The sequence below is a fragment of the Rhipicephalus sanguineus genome, chromosome 2 (genome assembly GCF_013339695.2).
Source record: "Rhipicephalus sanguineus isolate Rsan-2018 chromosome 2, BIME_Rsan_1.4, whole genome shotgun sequence".
Taxonomy (NCBI): domain Eukaryota; kingdom Metazoa; phylum Arthropoda; class Arachnida; order Ixodida; family Ixodidae; genus Rhipicephalus; species Rhipicephalus sanguineus.
In genome coordinates this window covers 80423181-80450009 of record NC_051177.1, presented here as the reverse complement: position 1 = coordinate 80450009, position 26829 = coordinate 80423181, and the positions used below count along the sequence as shown (strand labels likewise).

At 44.8% G+C, this 26829-nt stretch overlaps 1 protein-coding gene and 1 long non-coding RNA gene across 2 annotated transcripts in view; one reads left to right on the top strand and one right to left on the bottom strand.

The window, feature by feature from the left end:
- LOC125756260 (Down syndrome cell adhesion molecule-like protein Dscam2) overlaps positions 1-11276 on the bottom strand; it is a 194380-nt gene extending 183104 nt beyond the window's left edge. Inside the window, exon 1 of the mRNA XM_049412869.1 lies at positions 11113-11276. Coding sequence (XP_049268826.1) covers positions 11113-11170 — 58 coding nt within the window. The 5' untranslated portion in view covers positions 11171-11276. The remainder of the gene's footprint in view (positions 1-11112) is intronic.
- An 11592-nt stretch (positions 11277-22868) lies between these two features.
- On the top strand, positions 22869-26282 carry LOC119383233 (uncharacterized). Its single transcript, XR_005181635.2, has 3 exons — positions 22869-23064; positions 24384-24466; positions 25983-26282. It is a non-coding gene; the product is annotated as an uncharacterized LOC119383233 (long non-coding RNA).
- The last annotated feature ends 547 nt before the right edge of the window (positions 26283-26829 follow it).

The window sequence follows — 26829 nt, the reverse complement described above, 5'->3', positions numbered from 1 at the left end:
TGCTCCAGAAGCATCTGCACGGAGAGCGGCCGATCGTCCAATCGTCGCATCGCATCAGAAAGAGTTCGTCTTTCAGAGGCAAATCGATGGCAGCGGGATAGCAGATGATCGATGTCTTCCTCAGTACTGCAGACCTCGCATGCCGCACTGTCGGTGACTCCAATTAATGTTGTGTATGCCTTCGTGAAGGCAACTCCCAACCAAAGCCGACAAAGAAGTGAAGCTTCACGTCGACGAAGTCCGGATGGAGGTCAGAGTTCCCGCGTTGGGTTTATTTGGTGGAGTCTGGTTTTCAATTATCCTAGTAGACGAGGTGACAACCAATTTGTCTAAGAAATGTCCTGCTGCAAACCTTGCTAACAAAAATTCACAGGGTCCCTTATGAATTTGCCTAAGAAGAGTCGAAGGCGAAAGCCAGCTCCTTCTTTTTCTTCACAGTCGATGTATTGATCCACCCCTTTCCCCCCCGAACGCCTTCTGCCCTTAACGTGAATTCGCACTGCCTCCAGGATCGGAGGCATTCCAGGCTTTCTGCATCTATACTGGATTTGTCTTGCCTCCGTGATCGGCCCACCTTTGACCAAACGACGATTTCATCTGATGACGTCATCATGCGACGTCATGTAATGCAACATCACCATGACGTCATAGTGACGTGATAATGATGTCACTAATTTTGGCGACCTGTGAGGTCATGGTGCGGTCATGTGTTCACGTCATCACATGATTATTAATTTGTGTATCACTCGTGTTAACGCCACGGACGCTGCCGACGCCGTCGGTCAATTTTCCCCTTTCATGAGGCATCTAAGGTTTTCACCTTAATAACTTTCAGGTGAAAGACCGCGTCGTTGTACCTGTTTGCTAACAAGTATTTGTGAAAGTAATTTTGACCTGTTGGTGCTCCGCTTTGAGTACATATGGTGTTGGAACGCATCAACAATGATATAAGGGCACATTTATTTATACCCTGTACGACGAAGTCATTCAACTCGTAGGGATGTTTTCTCTTAGGCTCTTGCATGAATAGCATTGTAAAGGTAGCAATATACCTCAACCAATACGTACATATACGGTTCAACCTGCATCAAGATGAATATGAACCGCACGCAACCAAGCATTCACTCTGACAGCACGTTTATAAACCATTTACAGAAAGAACGGCGGGCGTGCTAATAATTAATATTTTCCATTTGCCGGGTGCCGTAAAACACACTTCTCCTAAACGATATACAAACTAGCTCAGCTGCGCCACAAAACAACGCTTACGTCCTACAATGCCTTCAGCCCACTCCGCATCAGCGTAGTTTTCTGACGGGTTTGCGTGGTACGGGTTTTATCATAGGGCCCGGAAACGCTGCCGAGTCACGCTACATCTATCAGGTTTAGAGGAAAACTGAGCAAATAACGGATTCACCCTACCGGCGGTCGCTCACCTTACCATCCCGTTCCCCGGGAGCCTCAAAAGACAAGATAAGGGCAACGTAAAATAAAGCATGGAGGGGAGAATGACGCTAAGAGTACGGACATGAATCACACACGCCTTGACACGGCTAGCGCCGAAACTCATAGGGAGCCCCCGGTCGTGGATGCGTGTTCTGGCACCACGGAAAGGAAAAGAGGGCGAAATGAACCTGACATGACAAATCAGGAGAAAGCTCGAGTCGCGACGGGAACGGCCTTAGCCGCCGGCTTTCGCTGGGTCCTTGAGAGGCAGTGTCGCGATCAAAAAAGGAAAGAGAGAAAAAAAAACGCACTGAGAACATCTAGTGCTTCGAGGGAGATGGAAAAAAAAAGATATATGTTGCAACAACAGCAAGAGTACTACGTGCTTTGGGAGAGGATGGCCGGAAAAGAATGGCGACACCAAGAAAAAAAAAGAAAATAAAGCATAGAAAAATGACAGGAGAACTTCTGTCGTAAGAGAGGAGGACGAAGGAAAAGCGAGGCGGTACGTTGTGCCGAACAAGGGCAGAACAAGTGCGCTGAGGTGTAACACGAGAATGATGACGAACAGCGTGCTGTGTCGAGTTGCGAGGTGGAGCGAAAAGGCACGAAAAAAAAAAAAAAAAACGATGTAGCGGATGAGGGATGAAAACTAATCCGGGGAAAAATTTTTGTTTTGGTTCGCTCTAAAGTTACAAAACGGAAGGCAAGCCTCGGATAGGGAAAGAACAGCACGTAAAAAAAAGGCGGACAGGATGCTTTAGAGGCTAGCGCGCGAAAGGAGAACGCGGAATGGTCTTTGAGGTTGTTTAAGATCCTTTTGTCTCCTGACATTTCATTTGGTATCGCCTTCTCGAAGCCGAATAACGACAACGGAGAAAGAGTTTTGAACGGGGATATATGTAAGAGCTTTTGACGCTTTCTTTATTTTCTTTTGGCTTACTTTCGGCTACTCTACGAGACACATTTTTTTTTCGTTTAATATGGCCAGAAAGAAAAATGAAATGTCCGAGTGTAAAAGCCGTACGTCGGACAAGGCGAAAAAACCGGGTAAGAAACCTCACTACAACTTGTGCTCGCGAGTATGGCTTCCCTGTCGTGTTGTCAAATATCAGCAATGACAGAAGGAATAAAATGAAAGGAAAAGTTGCAGGCTCTCTTGTTTGTTGCACAACTTTCGGGTTTGAAGGCGTCCCTTTTCGTCCTGATTTTGCCTCGCTTCTTAAAAATGTCATTACAAATGTAATTGCCGAGACTTCATTCTAAACATCGTCTTGTCTTCTCTCACTTTCACCACGTGTTTTTTTTATTTTTGTACCTAGAACCGATGTCTTTTTTCACAGAGCCGAGCAATGCTTAGGTAGATATCCGATGCAACGTAGATTACTGTTTTATCGTTATCACCATAGGCGTGCACACGGGGGGCGGCCGCCCCCCCTTATCACCTAAAGGGGGGGGGGGCGCAAAATCTGCCCCATACATTGACCTTCACCTAAGGGGGGGGGGGGGCGCAATCTGCCTCGTACATTGACTTAGAAGGGGGGGCGTGCTGCGATAAACCTTTGCCCCCCCTGATGGGGAACCCTGCGCACGCCTATGATCACCCCTATGCCCATAAGTAGTCGGCATAAATGGTTAAGCATAGTAAATGCGCAAAATGGAAGGCGTGTCTCAAATATGCATGTTTTTTATATATTTCCTAACGGGTTTTTCATTTCGCCCGCATTCGTGAGAATTCTGATAAATATTACGAAACGACTTTGCGTAAGTAGGAGCACTGGGCAACCGTCAGCGCTGCAAACTTCTTTGACAGCGCTGCGCTTAGGCTCCCGTTTCTTGATTGAGCGTCGTACCTCGTTGTCCCTCAATGTAATCGGGCGAATGAGCCCGGCGAAAGAAATCCCGTCTCCCTGGCCTCGAGGCACGCGACGCTCTTCTTTCGACGAGGCCGGCTAGATTACTGTGCAACTTTCGCCACATAAACAGAAAATAAAAATAATTTATAAAAATGTTTTAAAAATAAAGGTAAGGAAAAATATAAGAAGAAACATAAACAGTTGTATGTGACTGCAGTTCGCGCCGCCGAAGCAAAAAAAAATAAAAATGCGAAAGTAGAGAACGAAAAATAAAAGTGCAGTAGCGTGTAATTGTACGTACATTCATGTCCCCCTCACATTATTTGCCTCAATATATAGTCAAGTCACAACACTAGTATAGCTGCGCTCACATTTCGCATTAAGGAGCATCGCAATCGTTAGACGTTACCCCGCCCCCATTATTTTTTCTTGTAGCGTAATCTTCAACGTAACAAAATTCTGGGGGTTATGCGTTCCATTTTTTTATAGGAAAAAAAATAAGAGTACGTCTTAAATATTGAATGCGACTCCTGCTGTCTCAAACAAACAAAACACTTTCTTATAGATTTCATGCAGAGCACAGTTAGCAGGAAGTGCAGGACATAATTTTTTTTTATTTATTATGTATGCGATAGTTTCTTTGATATCTGAGCATGGTCAAGTCCAATCCCCTGTACAGACGCGCAGTCATGCTGGAGTAACAACGGAAACATTAATGAAACTATCTGTTTATTAACCATTTTCATGTTTACAAATTCGAGCACGTCCTATATGCGGGCATAATTGTAACCCCCTATGCGGCCATAATTCGACATAAAGTTCGCGTTGGTAAAGTTCGATCAGTAGCACTGACGTTATCCCTCATGTGCTCGTCAAATATGCAATCGATGTGAAGTCAGGCAGATGGGCACAAGGCGAACAACTTGTGATTGCTTATTGTCAAAACAAGAGACGCCTTTCTGACGTGACCATGTTTTATATATTTTCATGCCAACAAAAAAAAAAACTGAAGGCAAAACTTATGCGCACAATCTAATGCAACGCGGCTTCTTCGATGATAAGGAATTTCGATGCAAGAAGCACGGCGTGTGCCAAGCGATAAGAACATGCGATGGAAAAAATAAAATAAAAAACAGCGTGCTTCGAGAAGACTTATACCTAGTGAATATGGCAGCCGCCTTTCTGGCACCAAGCAGACACGTCGATGAGGTGCGGGCCTCAGGTGATCTGGACTGTGTTATGCTTCTCCCGCCTGCTTATTCATGTGTTATCCAGTAAGCCTATCAAACTCTTTCCCGTCCTGATGCGCCCAGTGTAGGAGGAAAGTGCGCGCCGCTAAAATAGGTGAATGTCTTTTTTTTACTTACGTGGCTGTGTAAGGAATCTATGCTGCGAAAGCAGCATTGCAATTTATAATTTTCTTTATCTTTTCTAGTAATTTGAGAGAGAGATGTAGGAAAGAGATGGAGAAGTAAGGGAGCTTAACAGAAAACAAATATGTTTCAGTGTGTTGTTCTTCTCTGGGAGAACGGGAAAACATGTAAGAGAATAGTGGATGCGTAAACTGAAATGTGAGTAAACGCAATGAAAAAGGAATGGGGCCGTAAACGTCTAAGTATCATGGTAATATAATACATCACTTGAGCGTATAAAAGTAAATAGCATTCCCATTGGCCTCTGCTGTGACTACGCGCCCACGATTGCCTCCTCTGAAAGAAGCCGCTTGTCAAGATCATCAACTGGGATTGCGAGCGACTGCCTGTGCGCACGTTGACAAGCACAGCGGCAAATGAAAAAAAGAAGAAAAAGAGAAAACACTCGACAGTGCCTTTGCTGTCTGCGTTATTCAGAAAGCATTGTAATTAACGAATAAGAACAATACTTTATGTAACCTAAAATGGAATACCAGGCCCAAATTAAGCCTACCAAATCTACGCAAGGCTTGGCTAGTGACGTATGGCAGCAGGTTTTAGCACAAAAAGAAGACATCATTGACAATACAACGAAGCCTAAGTGGTATACGCAATGGAATGAGAAAGTCACGAGAAAAAATGTTGTGTAAAATAAGTTCGGAGATTTGAACAGCTTTGTACTAAACGAAAACAAATATATGTTTTTATATTGTATTTAGATTTAGCACACAGTACACTAGATGACAATCATTCAAATATGCAGGCACGTCATATTGCCGAGTTCGTTCGCGATGACACATTGAACAGTAAGAGTTCCAGTAGAGTTTCTTGGGTCAGCTTCCAAACGCAGATAAATTTCTGAAAGTTACGGCAAGCCACAGTCGGCAAAGTCGGCGAAGTCGGCAGTTCGAAGGGTAAGTTCCAAGGCTGTACTGACGTCCTTCGCTGGAAATTTAAAAACTTACGTAAGAACAGTATAGCGTCAGTCGCTAGAACGCAACGTTTCGCTGCCGCATCTGTCTCTGACGGATGAATGGCTTCTCTACGACCTTTTCATGATCAGAGCGAGGTACATCGCAGAGACGCCCCTTACTAGTTATATTGAAATGAACCGAAAGCCGCTGAAGCATCAAATCGCCATCTCGATGAACGAGTTACGACGAAAGGGCGCACGCGAGTTTCATGGAGTAGTAATTTTTGTAATGCGAGGCGTAAGTTGAATAGCAAGCAATGCAGAGCATCCTTGCTTTGCGATTAAACACATTGCGAACTTGTTGAGGTAATACAAAACGGGTTGCCGTGCACGAAGGGGATAGATAGTTAATGAGTAAGAACTCAGTGAGCATGCAGAACGTCTGTTAAATAGACCTTAGTGGCGTTGATACAGTCATAATAACACCAGAAATCGATAGCCACTCGATAGCTCTAAATGAGAAGAAGAACAAAAACCAAAAAAATAACCCTTATTGCTCTTTCTTTCTCTTTCAATTTTTTTTAGCTTCATAGACACCTCTACCTCTTTTCGCCTTTCATTTTCTTGTACGCCACCTATGAGGAGTAGCATGTAGGCCGCTGCGCACTCGCACTCCGAAAGTTCAGCGATTTAAACGAGACCTTACATAACGAATAACAAAAAAATGCTCAACGCTCAAGCGAAAGATAAGATACATGTTGTCCTGTTAACTATACTCTTGACAGTGGGGCGTTACGGATCGACTTCCTAGTGCGGATAGAACAACGATACGATATCAAAGTGATATTATATTGCTACGGTGTACGCTCAAAACCACTCAACACGGAACTCAAATGTCACCCTAGCAGAAAGCGGCGAAGGAAATGACTAATTGTTATGTGGACATTGGAGAGACGTTCGTGAAAGGTTGTCTTCGAAAACAAGGTGACAGTGTTAACAAAAATACGAAGAGCTTTCTTCTGGAAGTCGTTATATTCTCTCCATGGCGGAACTCAAAGTAGCGCATGGGTAACCTCCTCCAAAATGTAAATTTCGAAACAACCCGAAGAAATTCTTTTGGAAAACTGAGTTGAGTCCATTCTCGAATGTCTCACACAAGGAAAAGGTATTAATCACAGAGAAATATTAATTACGCTTCCGAGCGCAGCGCACTCAGAATTGCTCACCAGGAAGGAACGCGAACCGACAAAACGTTCGCAGTCCCATTCCATGCCATGGAAAAGCGAGTCCATTAAATTTTGATGTGGAAAACGAAGTCGGTGTTTGTGATGAGAAATCGATGTCTTTTATTTGGGTCGTTTTTTAAATAAGTATTTTATGGCTTTTTTTATTATAGCACACAGACTCGTGCCTTATTGCTTTCCCAGAAGTTTACTATTGCATGATGACCTCACATCATGTGGGATGTGAGGTCAATGTTTTTGTAATGCGATTAGAGACAGGTATTTGTTTATGCTTGCATTAGCATGTCTGTTAACTGCAATGTTAGTGAAACTTAATTATCTGTGTATCTGGACTAACCTTCGCACCAGAAGGACCTAAAGAAAAATCAACACCGCAAACGTGTTACATTTTAGTTGAAGTTTCTGTTTTGTTTCTGAAGCTTTGTTAAAACGAGCCAAAGGTTTTACAGGCTTTCTAATAATACGTACAATGCGGCCACGATGCGTTTCTCTGTGGCAGAACAGCGTCAGAAACAGGGCGGTGAACACACTAGGACGCATCGCTGTGTCCTGTGTGTTCACCGTCTCGTTTTTCACGCTGTTCAGCCACAATGTTCATGAGCCAGCTAGTCCACCTAAGAACCCTTGATGCATTTCTTGTGGAGAAAAAAGGAAAAAAGAACGCCTACCGCTGAAAGCAAACACGAAATTCTGTGGGCGCAAAGCTCACGTGGGGAGCGCAACGAATGAGTGACTCATCCTCGACACCTCTACATGTCGTCATCACTTCTACAACTTCCTCATCCGCACAACCATCGCCGGTGTGTGATAGCTCGAGCTCGACTGGGGTAAATAAGTTCCGCATAAGCGGTGGAGGCGATGTTTATATTTTTGCCAATGATCGGTTCGAGAGTTGAATATGTTAGTATTTGTGCGATTATTAACGCGATAGCGTTAAAGAGCTCGTATCGCAGAAATTCAGCCGTTGGCGTCGGCGTCGAAGCCGTTGGTTGTGAGCGAAAAATCATCATCTTGTACGTGACCGAAAAATCGAAAATCTGAAAATAAAATAAATAATAAAAATGTTCGGTCCGATTCAGAATCGAACCCAGGCCGTCTGCGTGGCAAGCAGGTGTTCTACCACACAGCCAGGCCTCTGCTAGCAGCTGTACTGAAAGTAACTTTCATGCTTCCCAAAAATAGGCGTCCTGTATACGGGTGTCACAGTACGAGATGTAATATCGCAGTTATATTGCGTGGTACAAGCGTATATTGCCATCGGGCGTCACACCACGTCAATTACATAACGACTTCGTGGTTTAAAGACAGCCACCCATTACAAAAGGCACACACATTACTGCGCGTATTCCCTTAAGACCACGTAGTGGGTGCATCGCAACTTCGAAAAGGTTTCTCGCGCATAATTGCTCCTTGTTCAAAGCATGCTACCCATTACATAAGACACACACCTTAGTGCGCGCATTCTGTTAAACACTCGTAGTGTTCTAAGTGCGCCCTAGGGGCAGGAAATCGCTATCGCGTTCAACTCTTAAAGGCAAAGCTTAAGCGTCCCCCAACTTTTTCGAATAAATGTTTTTCTTTTTTTTTTTTGATTCCAGTGCACTGGTATTCATGAAATACTACGGAGTCATCCCTCACTAAAGTGTTGCTCACAATTACATCATGGTTTTGCGAATAACCACAGTATAATTTTTATGGTTTGCCAAGACTGCGGCAAATCTTTTACACTTCGTCCTTTCCTTGCCTCTTTTTCTGTCATTGACAAACAAGTTCTTCGTGTTAATTATACTCATATAATCTAACATAGTAGAAAACGGGACACGTGGAGCTTTTAATGGCGAATGTCTCCGCATTCGCCATTAAAAGCTGCTTGCCGTCGTAGTCGCCACAGTAAACTGTATACGGCGAACACGACGCCATTAATCTGTCAAAACTATTCTGAAAATGCCTATACTTAAATTTATTGTTACCACTTTCTTCACTGCATTGCATTCAGGTAGTATGAGTGATTTCACCGCTATTGTTCTCAGTCTTTAACTAAATTTCTGGTTGGAAATTTACAACAGATTAAAAAAAAATCTTGGAGGACCCTTGAGCTTCGCCTTCAAGAACAGAACGCGATAGTGCAATCGGGCCCCGTGCGCATCGCCTTCTCAATTGCTAACTTGTCTTCGGTTCTCGGTGCATGCCTGAAAGAAGGAAACGAAGGAGAGAGAGAAAAGGTTTATTATGGCAGAAAAGCTGAGATGTCGGCCTGAATCAATGTTCTGGCCTGCTACTCAGCAGTAGGAAAGGGGAGAGTGGTAGTATAGAGAGTGGAGAGAAGATGCGGATGATGATGATGGAAAAAAGTGGCGACGAAGTAAGTCCTTGAATGTCCAAAAACTATTTACAGTCTCTCGTCGAGCTCTGTATCGCGCAAAAACATGTTCAGCGCTTTCAGAATATCGCGCTGATGACATGGTGGTGGTCCCAACAGAACTTTTTCTGAAACTTGTTGCTTCGATGACAACAAGGCGGCCGCCATTGAATTTCTTTGTGTGAGGAATCGTGGGCAGACGCACAGGAGGTGTTCGATAGTCTCAGGAGTGCCACACATCTCGCAGTTGGGACTGTCGGCACGGCCGATAAGGTGTAGGTAACGGCGAGTGAATGCCACACCTAGTCGTAGTCGGTGAAACAAGCTTGTAATACACCTTTTCATGGTTGGTGGGATTCTAACACTCATATTTGGGTCAAGTTCGTGAAGCCGGCGGTGACGATGGCTTGGTAAAGACCAATATGCTGCTGTAGTCTCACTCAGGAGTGTGTACACTACGGTGTTAGTATCCGGTCGGGAAAAGGGGATAGCTAGTACTCTGGTGTTGTCATGGGCCATCTTTGCCTCCGCATCGGCTTGCTCATTGCCCTGCAGACCGCAGTGCCCTGGAACCCACTGACATATGATACGATGGCCAGTTTTCAGGGCGGCATCGTGTAATTCGGCCACTTCGTGAGCAAGTATGTAATAAGGCCCTCGTTTAAGTGCTGAATCTATCACTTGGAGTGCTGGTTTACAGTCACAAAATATAGTCCATTGGTGAGGAGGTTGCGTCGATATGTAACGAATTACCTCGCGGATGGCTACAATCTCTGCCGCCGTCGATGTTGTTCGGTGGTCCAGACGGAAGCGTTCACTCGTCTTCAAACTTGGTATAACGAATGCCGCTGTTGACGCTGTGGGTAACACAGACCCGTCAGTAAAAACATGCACAGAATTGGCGTATTCCGTGGATATATATGATGCCGTTAATTGTTTGAGGCCACATAAAGGTATGCGCGACTTTTTACCCACTCCTGGAATGGATAGGCGCACTGTAGGTTTTGATAAAATCCATGCTGGTATCTCTGCAACTTTTGCGGGAGCGAAGCCTGAGGGAATGATGTTCTCATGGCGTCTCATGTGTGACTCATGGAAACGAAGGACTGTGAGCACAACACCGGCCGTTTAAAACTATCCTGGAATGCCTACTGCAAGTACAGTTAAGCGCCAACTAAGCCATAATCCTTCCTTCTGCGAATCAGCGAAGGGTCCGCTGCGCGTCCGTAACGCAACACGCGAACCTACGCAGCTGCTCAATTTTAGACATGTCGGAGCGCTTTGTAATGGGTGGGCCTTTAAAACACCCACTCGTTGTGCAGTTCACATGCTTTGACGCATGGCGTGATTCTACGCTTCTGCCACGCAATATTACATGCGTTAAGGAGACTCTTTCCATTACATGACACTCATAGTGTTTTTTATCGAAGCAGTTTGATGCAATGGCGTGGCTCTGTGGTAGAACACCTGGTTGCCACACAGACGGCCTGTGTTCGCTTCTCACTCGAACCTACGATTTTTTATGATGTATTTTACTTGCATCATCCTCGATTTTTCGGTCACGGACAGGACGATTTTTCGCTCACAACCAGCGACGCCGAGACCGGAATTTCTGCGAAACGAGCTCTTTAACGCTAGCGCGTTAATAACTCTCAAGCGGGAAGTAAGAATAACTGATACTCGATCGTCACCAACACATACGATTATCAGTGCTTACCAAACCCTGTCATTAGACTTGGGGGTTTCAGCATAACGCTAACACTGAAGGCAGTTTACGAATAAACAGTGAAAAATAATGTCATTTTTAAAAAGAAAAGAACTATGTGTCCTATTGACAGTGCTCATTTCGCAAGGTCATCTTAACGATACCACTGTGACTCACCAAAAAAGGTTCCAAGGAGCCGCAATCCTCTCATTCCAAGCTTCATTGTTAGTAGCATAGTCCAAGGAAGTGAGTTCCACTTTCACGTAGATGCGACGCAATCACTTCTTCCGAATGCTGTTATTCAATGGATGGAGGATAACTTGCAGTACTGTCCGACGCTGCCGAATTAAGCACCGTTGACCAGGACAACGACGCTGAGCTGCTATCGCAACTGTCACAGTGCGTGCGATCGCCGACACAGACGCGACCACCTTGTTTTCAGCGCTCCCCGTGATGACGGAGAGGTAACGTCTTGGCACTGTCAGCACTCTCTGAATATGCTCAAACGTCTATTTTACAAGCGTGAAATGTATCTCGGTATATTTCGGCGAACACATATACCTAAACGTACTTGTACAACAAGTTCAACAGGAGATGTGTTTAGTTGTTCTTGAAACGACGCTGCTAATGTACGTTGGCGAGTCTGTCTTTGTATATGTGTGTGCAGGGTGAAATGGTACTATTCCGTCAAACGGAATTCTTACTTTTTTTTAAAAAAACGAAAACAGTGTTATAGAAAGTCCGTCATTTGTCCGTTATATCAAACGTAAACAACGGCGTTTAGGCTGCGAGTCTGGTTGCACAGCCACTCGCTGCTCCTAAGCGTCACCCGTTGAAGTTATAGCTTGTTTTCATACCGCCGCCACATACCTTTAGTTTCCCATTTAGGCACTCTTTAAAATTTTCAGTGCGCGCTATGCTCAATCACGTAAACGCTATATTCAAGCTTTTTAAGGTGGCCGGACGAAACGTGGGTATAAACAAAAATAAAATCTGCGTCATAAACTTTACGGCGCTAATGGTGAACGAAAACAATATGTTGAAACTTTTCCTGAACTTTGCCAGTACCTCACGGTGAGACACCAGTATTAAAGCCACACAACATATACCACATAGATTTCTGAGTACTGAAAGTTTTAGCAGTTGAAGTGTGCGACCACGAATACAAGCTCTGTCATTCAATGGAGCTAAGACCCAAACCCGTTCAAATAAAGAAGAACATGTGACGATCGGCAAGGGAGTGCTGCGGCATTATTCCTAGAGAAGAAACATGTTCGCCTAAAAGCTTTTCACGCCTGGAGCATATGCTAATATTTTTCGAGCTAAATCGGAAAGCTATTCAGTGCAACTTAGCCGTTTTTTTTTGTAGAATAAAAGCAGTTCATTCGATCGTGCTACCACTTTTTTTTCTATACAGCAGCGACCGAAAACACTCATGCGCCACGACAAACTTACTGTGCCTGTCGACACGTCAGTTCCATATTTCTAAACGAATAAATAGAATAAGCTCAAGTATGGCTGTTGCTCCCTTGCTGGCGTGAGCAATCGGCGAAATGCTGCACCTTACTTCTTATTTTATATATCTATACTGAGTTGATATGCCGTGCTAGTGTTCAGAAAATTCGGCAGCACGAGATTGTGGTTGACCGTCGCGAAGCTACGGGTGTTGCAAAGATCAAATCTTTGTGCGTCCCTCGCTGTAAAGTACGAAATATCTGCACTAGTTAACGTTACCACTATATCTAATAAAAAAAGCTTTGTAAGTTTCATGTACAGTGTACTCTCCGCGGATGACAAGCGATACTGGGCACTTCAAGCTCACCACCCGTTCATTCTGGCGTGATCGCAAACCCGACGGCCACTCCAGAAAGACGCGCACCGAAACACTGCACTGCACACACTGCACTGGCGACAACGTCGCGTTTGAAGTTGCCGCTCACGTTCACCGATAAAAAATGACACCGCTGCAGCGAGGCCGCGAGAGAACGGCCCAAAGTTTCAGCATAACGAGTACTGTAGCGTCATCCGTCTTCAACACACCGGCAGGTGTCGACACGCACGCCGTGACGAGACAAAACGCTATAAACGACGCCCCAGAGGCCTTCGGAGCGAGCTCTCTCTATGCTGCCGCGTCCGTGCGACGCCAAAACCACGTGCTCAGCGCCGGAGCTGTGAGCCCGTTTACCGGGTTGCTTTGGAAGCTCTCTGAGAGCGGCATCAGCGGGCGCCTACGTCACATGCCCGCGGCTGCGCTCCGACTGAGCGGGTCCCGCGTTAGCACGGGGCGACTATAGCGCCGCGGCGTATTGATTCAAACCGCCGACAGCATGCCACGGCGGGCAAGGATGGGGACGGAAAGGGTATCGCGCGCGACGGAGGCGCGAGGACGGAAAGCGTGACCAAAAATTGAACGCAACGCCGCCGCACGTCGCGCTATCGCGTTATATTAGGACTACACGCACATACAAAAAAGGTATTGAACTCACGTGGTATGAGACAAGTTCCGCAGTCGGGACAGATCAACTGCGGCGTCGAAATTTCGAGATATCTCTGAGATACTGTTGCAGCTTATCTTTGCAGCTCACTAGAAAAAAAAAAATGTGCGATTACACGAAGGTCCCTGCCCGCTGCCTGCCGATAAACCCTGGAGCATGGGCATGTATGTCGAAAAGTTCTGACAAATAGCTTGAAATGGAAGGTTGCCTGTACCAGATAAGATAGATAAGCCAGGTCAGTGGATAAATTTTAAAGTAGTATAAATATGAAAAAAAAAACAAATTGGCGGATCCTACGCCTTGTGAGAATCGGTTTCACGCGACGATGTCAGCGAGTAGTTTTATGCGGCATTTTTGACTTTGGGCCAAGCGTTACGAGGGGGATCGACGAGTTTTTCTAAGTGTAGTAGTTGTGTGCACATCGTCGGCTTACCAAGCACGTCGACGACACTGGCGTTTAAAGGGTAACTTATTGTCTGACGTAACGTCAGCACTTACGTTAGAGCACATACCTCGGTATTATCTATACAAAGTGCACTTTACGGTGTGATGATGTGCATACCATACGCAACTTTCGTTAGTGTATTCCTCCGGGGTCTGGCAACACTTGAATAGCTTGCTGAACCATAGGAATACGAATGTAATGTTTGTTAGACTGTTATAAAAGCGGAGCCAACACTGGAACTACAGGCGTTAACCTGAGGTGACGCCTGCATCGTAAGAGCCCATACGTTGTGTTTATTGCTTTGTTATAAAATTAGATAGCCAGCTCCACAACCGCAATTCACGTTGCACCGACAATAGTCTGCATACGGTGTTTTTGCAAAGCAGCATCCAGACTGGCGTGGTTCTGTGGTAGAATACTTGACTGCCACTCACAATGCGTGGGTTAAATTCCCGCTGATATTCTAATTTTTATTCTTTGTATTCGTCGGCACAACGCTGCCGATGTCGGTTTTTGTTAACGTTCTCGCCAATCACTGTTTTCGCCGTTCCTGTGTAGATGGAAACTGCCAATCATCTGTGGCGCATAGCCGTACTCCACGGCTCGCGGTAAACGGGTATGTGCCAGACGTGTCTGGAGGAAATGGTTTGACGACGTACGCGGCAGGATTTTCACGTTATTCATGTCATCACCAGACAGCCAGATGCGGCAAATCCTCTTACCCTACCATGCCAATTTTGGTCTACACCAAGTTAAGGAGGCGATCACGAGAGCACCCATATGTAGGCGGCTAGATAGATAGATAGATAGATAGATAGATAGATAGATAGATAGATAGATAGATAGATAGATAGATAGATAGATAGATAGATAGATAGATAGATAGATAGATAGATAGATAGATAGATAGATAGATAGATAGATAGATAGATAGATAGATAGATAGATAGATAGATAGATAGATAGATAGATAGATAGATAGATAGATAGATAGATAGATAGATAGATAGATAGAAACGCTCAAAATGCCTTGGGTTCGCTAAGCAATGCTTCGCATTTATTAACAACAACAACATGTTAGCTATATATTTCATAGCACTAGTGTGTAGAACTAAACAGAAGGCCACGGCCGCTTCCAGCTTTTTAATCAGCCGCTCCCACTTTGTTCAGATGCGCTTTATGCACGGTTCAGCTTGTGCTTTTCACCTTAGTACAGGATTCTTCTACAGACGAAGCACGCTTCACAGAACAGTAGGTTCACTTACGATTCCGCAATATTTCGCGAGTGATTGTTAAGTGGACAAATTTCAAAATAGTAATAATATGACAAGAAAACACATAACGAATATATTTCAAAACAATATTGTGTGGAACTAAGCAGAGGGCCACTGCCGTTTCCAGCTTTTTCATTGGCCGCTCGAACTTTGTTCATCCGAACTGTATGCATGGTTCAGCTTGTGCTTTTCACCTTAGTACAGCGTTGTTCTACAGGCAAAGTACAATTTACAAAGCAGCAGGTCAATTGATGATTTCGCAATATTACGCAAGTTGTTGGTCTCAAGCATACACTTTAAAATAGGATATCTATCTATCTATCTATCTATCTATCTATCTATCTATCTATCTATCTATCTATCTATCTATCTATCTATCTATCTATCTATCTATCTATCTATCTATCTATCTATCTATCTATCTATCTATCTTCGAATGTCGTGAGTTTAATTTAACCGTTTCATACAATGGGCATATATTTTCATAATTAGCTTTGCCTGACACGTACACATGTGACAAAGACGATTGACATGTCACAAGTTAGAAGAAATACACGTAATGTAAATTTCGTTGCGACAGCAATTATATCGACAGTCTCGTCCGTTCCTTGCCGTCGCCGTCACGTTCCGTATATGTATATAAATTTAGATGTTGAAAAATGTCATAAAGAAAAATAAATCAGAAGAAAAAAATCCGAGGCGCACGACCAGGATTCGAACCGCATACCCCTCGTTCCGCAGCGCGCAGCGGTAGACAACTCAACCACAGGCCATGCATACTCCAGCATGCTATTTTTCTGCGGCGAGTTATTTATATACATCATTTAGCGCCGGCGGTACGCAGAGGTTGGGGGTGCTTCAGCGTGTTCACCTGCGAGACGGCGCGAAGGGCGCTTTAGAGGTCGTCGCCCCCAGAGCTCCTAGATTTCCTTTCAGTTTGAAAACTGCCTTTGAGACGCACAGTATTTCTGTACCCTCTAACGATGTGGAATGCCGAGAAAACAGTGCGTTGAACGCCACCGCGAAGCACGAAACGCAGACGAAAGCCCCACGCACCTAACGTTAAAACCACGCCTCCGATGCAGTGATTCCGATCTGCTGTGGGAATAGATGTCACGCGAAGCAGGCGGCGTGCAAGACACGGGAGTAATGATATTCTTCTCATGACATGCACTTATCTTCGTCATACATTCGTGTCGTGCTGTGCAAATTGTGGTATACATAAAGCTAATCACACGGTCATGAGAGCACAGACACGCATGTGGTTAGATCATGATTTACGTGACCTAAGTGTCATGATTTTTATGTTATGACCTGTGGTTTATGTTCGTCATACACTAATGCCACGCTCTATAAAGTTTGCTATATACTAAGTTGACGAAATGGCTACGACAGCACAAAGACGGTGGTAATAAGCCGACTCGTCGGGGTAATAAAGCGTCGAATGCCACCACACGGCAGGAGACGCAGAAGGGTCACTCCAGGCGCCACAGCTTAAAAAAAAAAATCACAGCATATCCACGTGGTGAATAATGATGAGTGGGGCGAAGCGAACTCGCGCTGCATTGGCATTGGCGCGAGCGTGGTCCTTCTTGATGGAAGATATTGTGACTAGATTGTTTGAGAACCGCAATCTGTCGCACACACCGCAACTATGGCCGAAACTGTTATCAAGGAAGTCCCGCTGGAAGCGCGCGTCGGTGCCTTCGGGCAGAGCCCGCCTGATGCGTTTTGCAGCCACTTCACGTGCTCGCACAGCCTCGGGCTCTGCTTGCCGGTACGCGCGCTTTCTCGCCGCTTCACGGTCCTTCACATTTTGAAGATCCGATTCGCGCCGCAGCCGTGCAGCTTCGGCCTCGCGGGCTCGAACGGCGGGGTCTTCGCACCGCAGCCGTGCAGCTTGTCGAGCAGCTTCGGCCTCGCGGGCTCTCACCTCAGGATTCTATCTGCGAGCGCGCGCTGCCGCCGCCTTCCGAGCCCTCCGTTCCGCAGCCTTGTCTTCCATCTGGCGACTCCGAGCTAAAGAGAAAGCGTGCCAAGAGGGAGCCTCATGGCGCGTTGCTTCTGAAATGTTGTCCTCGGGTGTTGTTGAAAACACGAGACGTAGTAAAGAAGAAATAACGCCACACAGGCGAACACGCAACGAGAGTGTCACTCGTCAACGTCGTCTTCTTCTTCTATTGCATAGCAGAACGCGCGCAATAAAGAAGGAAGAATGCCACACAGGCAAACACGCACGAGAGTGTCACTCGTCAACGTCGTCTTCTTCTTCTACTGCATACCAGAACGCGCGCTTCTCACGAACTAGAGGTGGCTACTACAAACAAACCTACAAACGGAGGATGGACAGACCCACGGCATAAGGAGCTTCGCCCCTAAAAAAGCTTTTCAAATAATAAGATATGAGTATTACGTCGCCTCTGATTCACTAGCCTTGCTTAACGCTTTTGGAATGCTCCGACGAACGCTGGTTACGAGACAGATCGTCAGATAGTTCATGTCTCCCGCTGTGTACCTGGCGTCTGCACTCGCGCGCGAGTGCCGACGTTATGTCGGACTAATAAGCTAGCCCTTAGGCATCGCATCGCAGTCGGCGTGTCAGGTACGCTAGGGTCACGCACACAATAACATGATTTACAAAAGACGTCGGTTACAACAACATGATTACAAAAGACCCTTGGCTCAATGCAAAACCATGTGCCGTAGCCAGATACATCGCTCAACATCGATTGCCTCACGGGGTTGGATAAGTCAGAATTTTCTTTCTGTTTTTCAAGTGCTCCCAGTTTACATGTCCAGAAACTTTTTCTTCTATACTTAAGATATATATAAGTCAGGGATGAAGTGCAATTATCCTTAATTACTCATGAGCTTCAGGACACCCATTATTAATCAAACGTGGTGCTTAGCAATGGAGGCGGTTAATTGCGCGTGTCAAGGTGGCATTCATTTATCTTTCAGTTTTCTTCGTCAAACTATCACTTAAGTTTTTTTTCCAAGCGAGGCAACACTATCTCGTTTTTTTAACTTGTTTTATGGCAAAGTTGGAGAGCGGCTTGCGTTTATTACCATGTAAATAAGTCTTGCGTTTTTTCATAGTATTATAACACCTTTCCCTTTATGAAGATCACGCAGTCTAAATGTAGAAGAAATCTAGCATTCCATATGTAATGAAATATGTGAATGCCGGAAGTTTAGTGACACGTGAATATTTATTTAGTAGAACGTGGTACAAATGATTAAACGATAAAAATATGTCAGGACTATCAAAAGGAGACAAGCACCCAAGAGAAATGATGTGGTAATTGAGCGAGCCAGGTGATTACCGCAAGAACAGATTGCATTTTTGATGGTACCTAATGCTAGACCTAATACTTAACGTAATCGGTCACATCGGAAAAAGTCCACCCTTGAAGCACAAAATGGGACAAAACGCATTAAGACAACACCCTCTGGTCGTTAACGTTAACGCTAGGTGGACATACGTTAATACATATAAATACGTCGTAACTTAGGTGCCATGTCCGTCAACCTTTAACGGCTAACTAAACCTACGTGTCACTTGCAATGGTAGTAATCACGAGGTTTAAATATGGTTGAACCGAAGATAGGTCCATGTGCAGACGCCCATGGCGTGCCTGCATCTATCTCGCATGACAAAAACTGACCGTTTGATTCTTATGGATTACTCATATGCATAGGCGTATCTACCGGGGGGGGGGGGGGGGGGCAAGGGGGGCGCTAGCCCCCTCACTGGGAAAAATTAAGGGGGCGGAGGCCCCCCACTTTCGACAGTGGTCAGTGTCGAAAGCACAATGGGAAACCATCAACTGAGGCGAAGATTTACTTCTACACAGCAATCACTTATTTTATACAATGAAATTTATCCTACGCTTCTGCAGTGGAGATTTTCTTCCGTGTATCACGACCACAAGCTGTAGGTTCTCTGCGGCGCAGGCCGCCTATGCGACGCTTTCGCGCTTTTCGCTACAGCATTGCAGAAAAGGCTATCGCTGAGTATACGGCTGTAAAACGTTAGAGCACTCTGTCCTGATTTTCGTCTGCTCTGCCTGGCCTAAAATTTACGTAATCGATGACGGAAATACGGGCAGGAACCAGTAAACGCTTTATGGACCGATCAAACGGTCTTCTTGTTTCAGTAAATTAATATTTTTTTCATCGGCAAGGAATAGCATCACCGTTGCTTTATATCCAATTTGCTATCAGTCGCCGAGTGTGCAGAATGGTTGTGTGTTTTAGTTGTGCCGCAATGGGGGAGCTAAAGAAGGCTTCCGCTTTTGTTTCCGATTAATGTGCTTCGCTTTCCTTATCACTTGGTAGCTTGCAGCGATCGCGGCGACTTCAAACAAGCTGAGGAATACGGCAGTGGACTTGAGTACATCGGGAAGCCCAGCTTTCATGCTTGTCCCGCAGCTTGATCTACCGCGTCAGGGAAATGGTAAAGGTCCACGGTTTTCTGGACTGCGACTGAATGGAAAGCCAGGCTAGTTGGTCTTGAGATATCTCGAATTGACTTGTACAGGTTAAAATACAACGTGGACGGCAAAGAAGCACACACGGGCAGTGCTGTTTATTTCTCTTCCTCCCTCCCTTTCTCTCAGCAACGACGAGTTCACAGCGTTGAATACGCGCTGAAACAGCTCAACATCGTTGTACTACAACTAAAAATATGTATTATACTCATAGCAATTCGTCTCGTCAGCTGCTATAAATAGCCATTGCCAATGGGATCGGCAGGCAGCCTTTTCGAACTACATTAAGAATGAGAAATTGTCGGCCTATTGGAAAAAAGTTTATGTGTTGTTGTGCTGTTTAGTGCGTACACGTCATTTTAACACCGCCAGGCTCCACAGATTTGTGACGTCGCGTTACAACCACGCAATTTTATGGCACACCAAACATTTTGACGAATGGCGCAGAACCAATAGTCAAAAATATACTGTATTGAAAATAGTGACTCTCTTATTTTTTTATGTAGTCGCGCATGAGTGGTCATTACGTGATGGATGATTTCGAGGTCATTGCATCGCGTTACGTGCAGGTGCTGCGTGCATGACCCAGAAAATTTCGACTAATCATGAACAGCTTACGACCAATACGGAAGGAAACAATGCGGGTCCGTCTAACGTTTTAATCACCCACATTTTTTTCAAACAAAAGTTGTGCTTACACTATTTGCATAGGCTTATGTACTTGGAGGGGCAGGAAGGCCCTCCCAGCACTGTTGCAAATACAAATACGATTAGTATCAAGAAAATACTACGGCCCCAATACCACAAATTCTTACTTTAAAAATTGTGCTTTAAAAGTTAAGAATAGTAGTGATATATTAACCGTAATAATAACAATGCGCTAGAAACACTGTTTAGACTAGCAGCAAACTTGCAAAATATAAAATACTGAAACTTGAACATGTGCGAGAAAGTGTAGTACTAATTACAGAAAAGCAAAGGTGCAGTCACTGCGACGTATACATTAAAAAACGCAATTATAAGTGAGCAGCTTCTAGACGGTAACGAAATTTTATTGAATGATAAAAATCTATACTACCGGGAGACCGCATATCGAATTAACACTATTCATGCATAAAGTGGTGTGGATAATGTGTAAAAAGGGTTGCTTGTAATAGTGTTACATGCATAACACGTATACGTATGGTTCTCCCAGCGTCGGCTTCGTGAAAGTGACTGTACTTTTTGCAAATTGTCATTAAACACTGCTAACCAAATTCTGTCTCTGTATATGAAAAATCGCATCAGAGTAAGTGCGAATGAAGTTCTCAGTTCTCTCCTCTTGGTCTCTCTCTCTCTCTCTCTCTATTCATATATATATATATATATATATATATATATATATATATATATATATATATATAAATATATACGGCCGACGGAGTGAGGCAGGCTTGCCCCCCCCCCCCCCCCCTCGCGTACAAGTTCGTAAGGCATTGCTCGTCTGACAAAAAACTGACTTCTGCCGTGCACTCTTTCTGCTTGAGAGCCGGAATAAGATCACATCGTCGCGGAAGCTCCTACCCAAAGATCTCGCTGAGCACGTGAGCTGACTAATGTTCACTTGTTATCCCGTCGTCACCATTGTAGGTCAGCTTCACTTTGACTCCTACCAATCTGCCAACAAGATCACATATATATCCAATAATGTATCCCTCCACCACATCCATAAAGAGCCTAACCTAAATTAACCAGTGGACCATATTTTGTGTTTCTAAGGATGCCCCTGAACCTACACAATCGGCGATGATGAATCGGCGATGAACAGTTTGGCTGGTCGGTTGGTTCCGTACTTAGTTGGTTGCCTCCAACACCTTTTGCCGCGAAACTACAGCACGGCCTGTGTTGCCAGATGGCTACAAAAAGTTACCGAGGCCCTCAAGCCCCCTCAAGCGCATTGAATGCCATAGTACGACGTGTCTGGTTGTAGCGACATCACCTACGTTTGTAATACTTCGACGTTCATGTGACGTGACGTGAAATGACGTCACGTGATGACGTAAAAATGTCGTCATGCGATGACATAAACGTGTCATCTCTTGGCCATACGAGTTTAATTGTCCTCAGGTGGTAATGTCGGCGTTTGACGGAAGAACGCGGATTTTTCTCTTGATGGGAAATATAATGCTTTGGCAATAAAACAAGAACAGACAATGACATTATCATGGCAGGGTCGATTATGACAATACCTAGAGAACAGGAGATATTACCCCGAGCTCTGCAACTCAACATATCCCCCACCCAACCAGAAATCACCTCATGGCACCTACACAATTCTCGCAATGCCACCTATGCGGAGAACATGGGACTCTTCGACTTATTATAAGAGGCTGCATACAATTCCCGCTCAATCCCCCAACACTACACCAACGAACTTCGGGAGAGAGCCTGAGCCAGCTCCAACTTCGAAGGTCGGCTAAGGTGGCTGCGAGGGCCGAGGACGCTGTAGAGCTCAATACATTCTGGACAAATGACGCCTCTCCGAAAGGACAATCTGCAGCAAAAATTTTAATTCTGTCTCTCTGTCTCTCTCTCTCTCTCTACTAAGACATTTATGGCAAGTGGATACGGAACAATGTAATCCACCCACTACGTCCATCTTGCATTTATAGCATAGTCAAGGCCTGATAAAGCTTGCAAACGTCGCCTGCTTGCTCGTCGCCCGGCTTGGAGCAGTGCAGTTAGTGAAGCAGGCTTACGTAACGGAGCAGAATGCTGAAGCTCATGATTGCGCCCACTTACTCTTTTACAGTGCCTCCGCTACCTCTTCCTTTATTTCAAGCCAATGCAATATTGCCGTACGCTTCGCGGCTGTACCTCGCCTTTACAAACACCTCCTGTTTATATCCTCAGTGTACAGCATCCCCATTTGCAACCACATGCAGAGTGGGCATACTTGCGTGAGCGGGTGTGTAACCTTCACTGTTAAAACGAGCCATCATTTTGACAGCGACCTCTTTATCTTTTTTGACGAGCTGTCGGCGTCAAATGGGAAAGACGGCGACTCTCTTGTCAACGAGCGAGCGGAGAGAAAGAGAGACGAGAGAAAAATGAGAGAGAAAGTTCCAGCGCGCCTCGGTTGGCTACCGTACGTCACGTGACACGTCGCTCTCTCAGCGGTTACCTCTCCAAGAAAAAGAGTGGAGGAGGCAGAGCGGCAGAGGCAGAGCCGCCACGGCGCCGGAGAGAGAGAGAAAGAGCCGAGAGAGCGGGTACTGCTGGTACGCCGGTACATTCCAACGTGTTTCTTCGATCTTTGTGCGTGCTTCTTCCATGTCGGTTTGGTGCGCCATTTTGTCTTTTTTTTGCGTGGCGTGCGAGTGCCTGTGCAACGCGCGTGTGTGCTTTGGAGCTGCAGCCTCAACTCGAGTGCACGTGTAAAGGTGAGTGTACTGTTCTACTTATATACTACTTTCGTCTGTTTACACCTTCGGCTGTGCACGGTTTAACAAGGCACTTCGTTTGCGTGTAGCAAAGAAGTAAGCTCTAGTTTTCGCGCGTTGTGGAGGCGACTCCCATCGCTCGTCTGTTCTGCTTTTTGCGGTATGCATTCGAGCGATGTGCTTTCGCACCGAGGCTGAACCACGTGCAGCAATTTTCAAGCGTCAGCTTGCATCTAGTGTGATAAAAGAAGAAAAAGAATGAATAAAAATGTTCCAGTGGAAAAAAAAAAAAAAAAGCTCAAACGTACGAGGAATATTGGCGCGCGTTTTTGAGTAGAGTGCACTTTTCGCGCACTTTCGATGGCGATTGAAAGTGGTTAAAACGGTTCGAGGACTGGGATCGAGTGGAGGAACTCTAGTGCGCCATGTACGGCCGAGTACGTTCAGAGCACTTGAAAAAAATGCTCAATAGGGTCCTCAATTAGTATAAGACTTTATTTAGTTGTTTCTTTTTGCTTTTCATCTTTTCGTTGGTATACATGCGCTAATGCTGATCATGATCATCTGCAACTCTGACGACTTGCATAATGTGGATGCTATAGTCGCTAATTCGTAAAAGTACACGTCAACTATAAATTAATAGTTTTTTTTTGTATTGTAGTGTGGCTTAAAACTGCATTTCTTGTGCAATTTACTCTCTCTGTTTCTTGATCGTTTCCCGGCAAAGGATGCAGACGTTGGTATCCGATAGCGATTGGCCAGCTCTATTCTGATTCACGAATCGCAATCGAAAGTGACCTTGTAACATGCAAACGGGAGCAGGGGCGTAGCGAGAAATTTTTTCAGGGGTAGGGGGGGGGGGCGCACCGCCTTCATTTCGGGGGTTGGGGGCACCTCCTTGAAATGGTCATTTTTCGCTCTGTATGCAAAAGAAATTCGGGGAGGGCACGGGCCCGGTGTGCCACCCCTGGCTACGCCACTGAACGGGAGCGCTGAAGCATTGCGAAAAAAAAAAAAAAAGACCAAGACGCGAAAGACGGAGTTTGTATTGAGAAGCATTACACCAAGAGCATCCACGCGCGTGCCCCGACTGAATATTTTAAAAGTGCCGCCTATCAAACGAGCAGCTGTCACTGCGTAAAAATGGAGAAACTGGATTAAATTGCAATGTTCTCGACATGTGTAAGGATTTAAAACACAGCAGGGTGAGGAGGAGGCTAAGGGATTTGTCAAGTGCTTGCAAGTTAGTATGCAAGTTACTGCATGTAACTATCGAATGGATGTGATTGACTGACTGCTAATCGCTCCAATCATTTCAGGTTCACAGGACAGGTCTGAAAGGTCAACGTCAATCATATTTGGCCGTGGATATCACTGCAACTTTGGCACTCGACCAAGCGAGGTATGTACTCAGTATCTCGGAATTTTTTTTTTTCTGCGTGTTTTAACATTGCTGAGGACATGTGTGTGTCATTTGTAAAGAAAGACCAGACCCTAAATGGGATCTTCTGAATTAGTACCTCAAGTTTAATGTGCAGGCCAACTGCCTACATGCACCCACGCCACAGCTGCGACGTATTGCCCCACTGTCAGCGCATAAGCCTTCTGGCATAGGTGTATATCAACCTCAAGCATACTTGGCTGTGGATGTCACTGCAACTTTAACGCTCCATGAAGCGACGTATGTATTGAATATCTCTGGAATTTATTGTCTCCGTGTTTTAAAATTTCTGAGGACACGTGTGTCGTTTGTAAAGACAAATCAGACCCTAAATAGGGTCCTCTGAACTAATACCTCAAATTTAATGTGCAGGCCTACTCACCCCATGCACCCAAGCCACAGCTGCAACATATTGCCTCGTCAGCGAAGTCAGCTCATAGGCGCATACTTCTAAAGTATATTTCATGGAAACACATCTCAATGTCATGATTTCTTGTCACATTTGCGAGACTGCAGTGCAGAACTTGTACAAATATGAGAGACACTACAGAGTTCATTCAAATGTTCATAATGTTAATGTAGCATGTGTAAATCAGGGCTGCTCGAAACATTTCAAAACATTTAATGCACTGCGTGTGCTTGTTTCACGCAGTCATGTTGGAGATGATGTTGCTTCTGTGTCATCTGGACAAGAATTTAGATGTCCTCATATATTTCGTGATGTCAAGTTTTCTTTTTTTTTTTTAAAGAGGTTGGACACGTTAAGAAGCATATTTCTTCTAGTGTTGCCACTGCCTGTTGTTTTGTAAACTGTAAAAAAGTGTTTTCAAGTGCAAAATCATTCACGTCTCATGTAAGTTGCTTTCATGGCAGCATTGTGTGTCCAAGACAGAGTGTGACACAATGTGAGGAAGATCTTGCAGCACCTAGCAGTGCAGGCCAAGATTTCACCAGTGTTGATGTTTAACAAGTTTCAGGGCATGATAATGAGGTTTGTAAAAGTGGACAGCTGCCACAAGTGTGCATGTAGCCTATACTGGAACTTAGTGGTCTAGATGCGATTCATGGCAGAGCTCCTGAAGTGAAGCAAAATGACCTTGCAGAATTACGGTTTAGAGTATGTGTTTATCCCTCTACATTATGAGCAGCTATTTCTGTTACTAGAAATAATACACGGTTTGTTTGTGCAACTGTGGGCTCTTTTTACATTTTATATTTGTTATTACCCTCCATGCTTACTTGGGAACATTATGCATCAGAGCATATACATGTAGCTAGTTCAGTATGCGACAAATATGGTCACATTTGCTGCTCAGCATTTCTATCTGGTGTCCTTTGATTTCATCATACAGTGTCTCTCACACAATGCAGCATAGTTTATACATTTCCGGCGTTTCACATCTGAAACCCAAATATGTGATTGGCATAGTTTATGGCGCATGGATTTATTCTGTCATTCTCTTTTTGTTTACTCCAGGTACATTGGACAGATCAACCGGACCAAAAGGCGGGGTAAAGGAAAAGGCAGCGGAATAGGACCAAGGGTGCTCAGCCTTATCAAAGCGCTTTGAATAATAAATGTGCAAGTATTGACAAAAGCTTTCGATGCATATTTTATTAGGTACTACCCATGTCGAGTGATGGTCGCATGGTGAGGTACACCACTCTACAGTTCATAGTGACACAGAATACACTTCATCTCTTGGGCCATCATACTAACAATGCAGCTGCATTTCATGTTGAGAGTCTCTTGTCACCTCGCAGAGAAAATGCTACATTGATGGTCTCATAATAGCATTGACAAAAAGACGTACAGGTCGGTTGTATTTTGAGTTCACGAAAAAGATGTCAAAATGAAAGAACACCGTCATTTGCAAATGACGGTGAAATGTTATCAATCTGACAGGTCGGTTGTGTTTTGAGTTCATGAAAAAGACGTCAAAATGAAAGAACACCGTCATTTGCAAATGACGACCTTCAGTTATTTTGATAGTTACATTTTATCAATTTGACGGTTTGCTTGTATTTTGAATTGACGGGAAAGACATCAAAATGATAAAATATTACCATCATTTGAAAATGACGGCCTGCCATCATTTTGACGGCCATATGCTTGGAAATAGAGCTGCCAAGATTTTCCCGTCATTTTGACAAAATTTTTTTTACAGTGTTCTTATACCCCTTAGAGCGAAAACTGACCACTGGATGTATCGCAAAGTCATCTATAGCGTCGCAATGAGCTTGAGTCACCGAAGCACAAGCGCGATGCAAGGCGCGTACGACCAGCCTTGGCAAAAGAAGAGCCACATGGCTCGAGGCGCGAG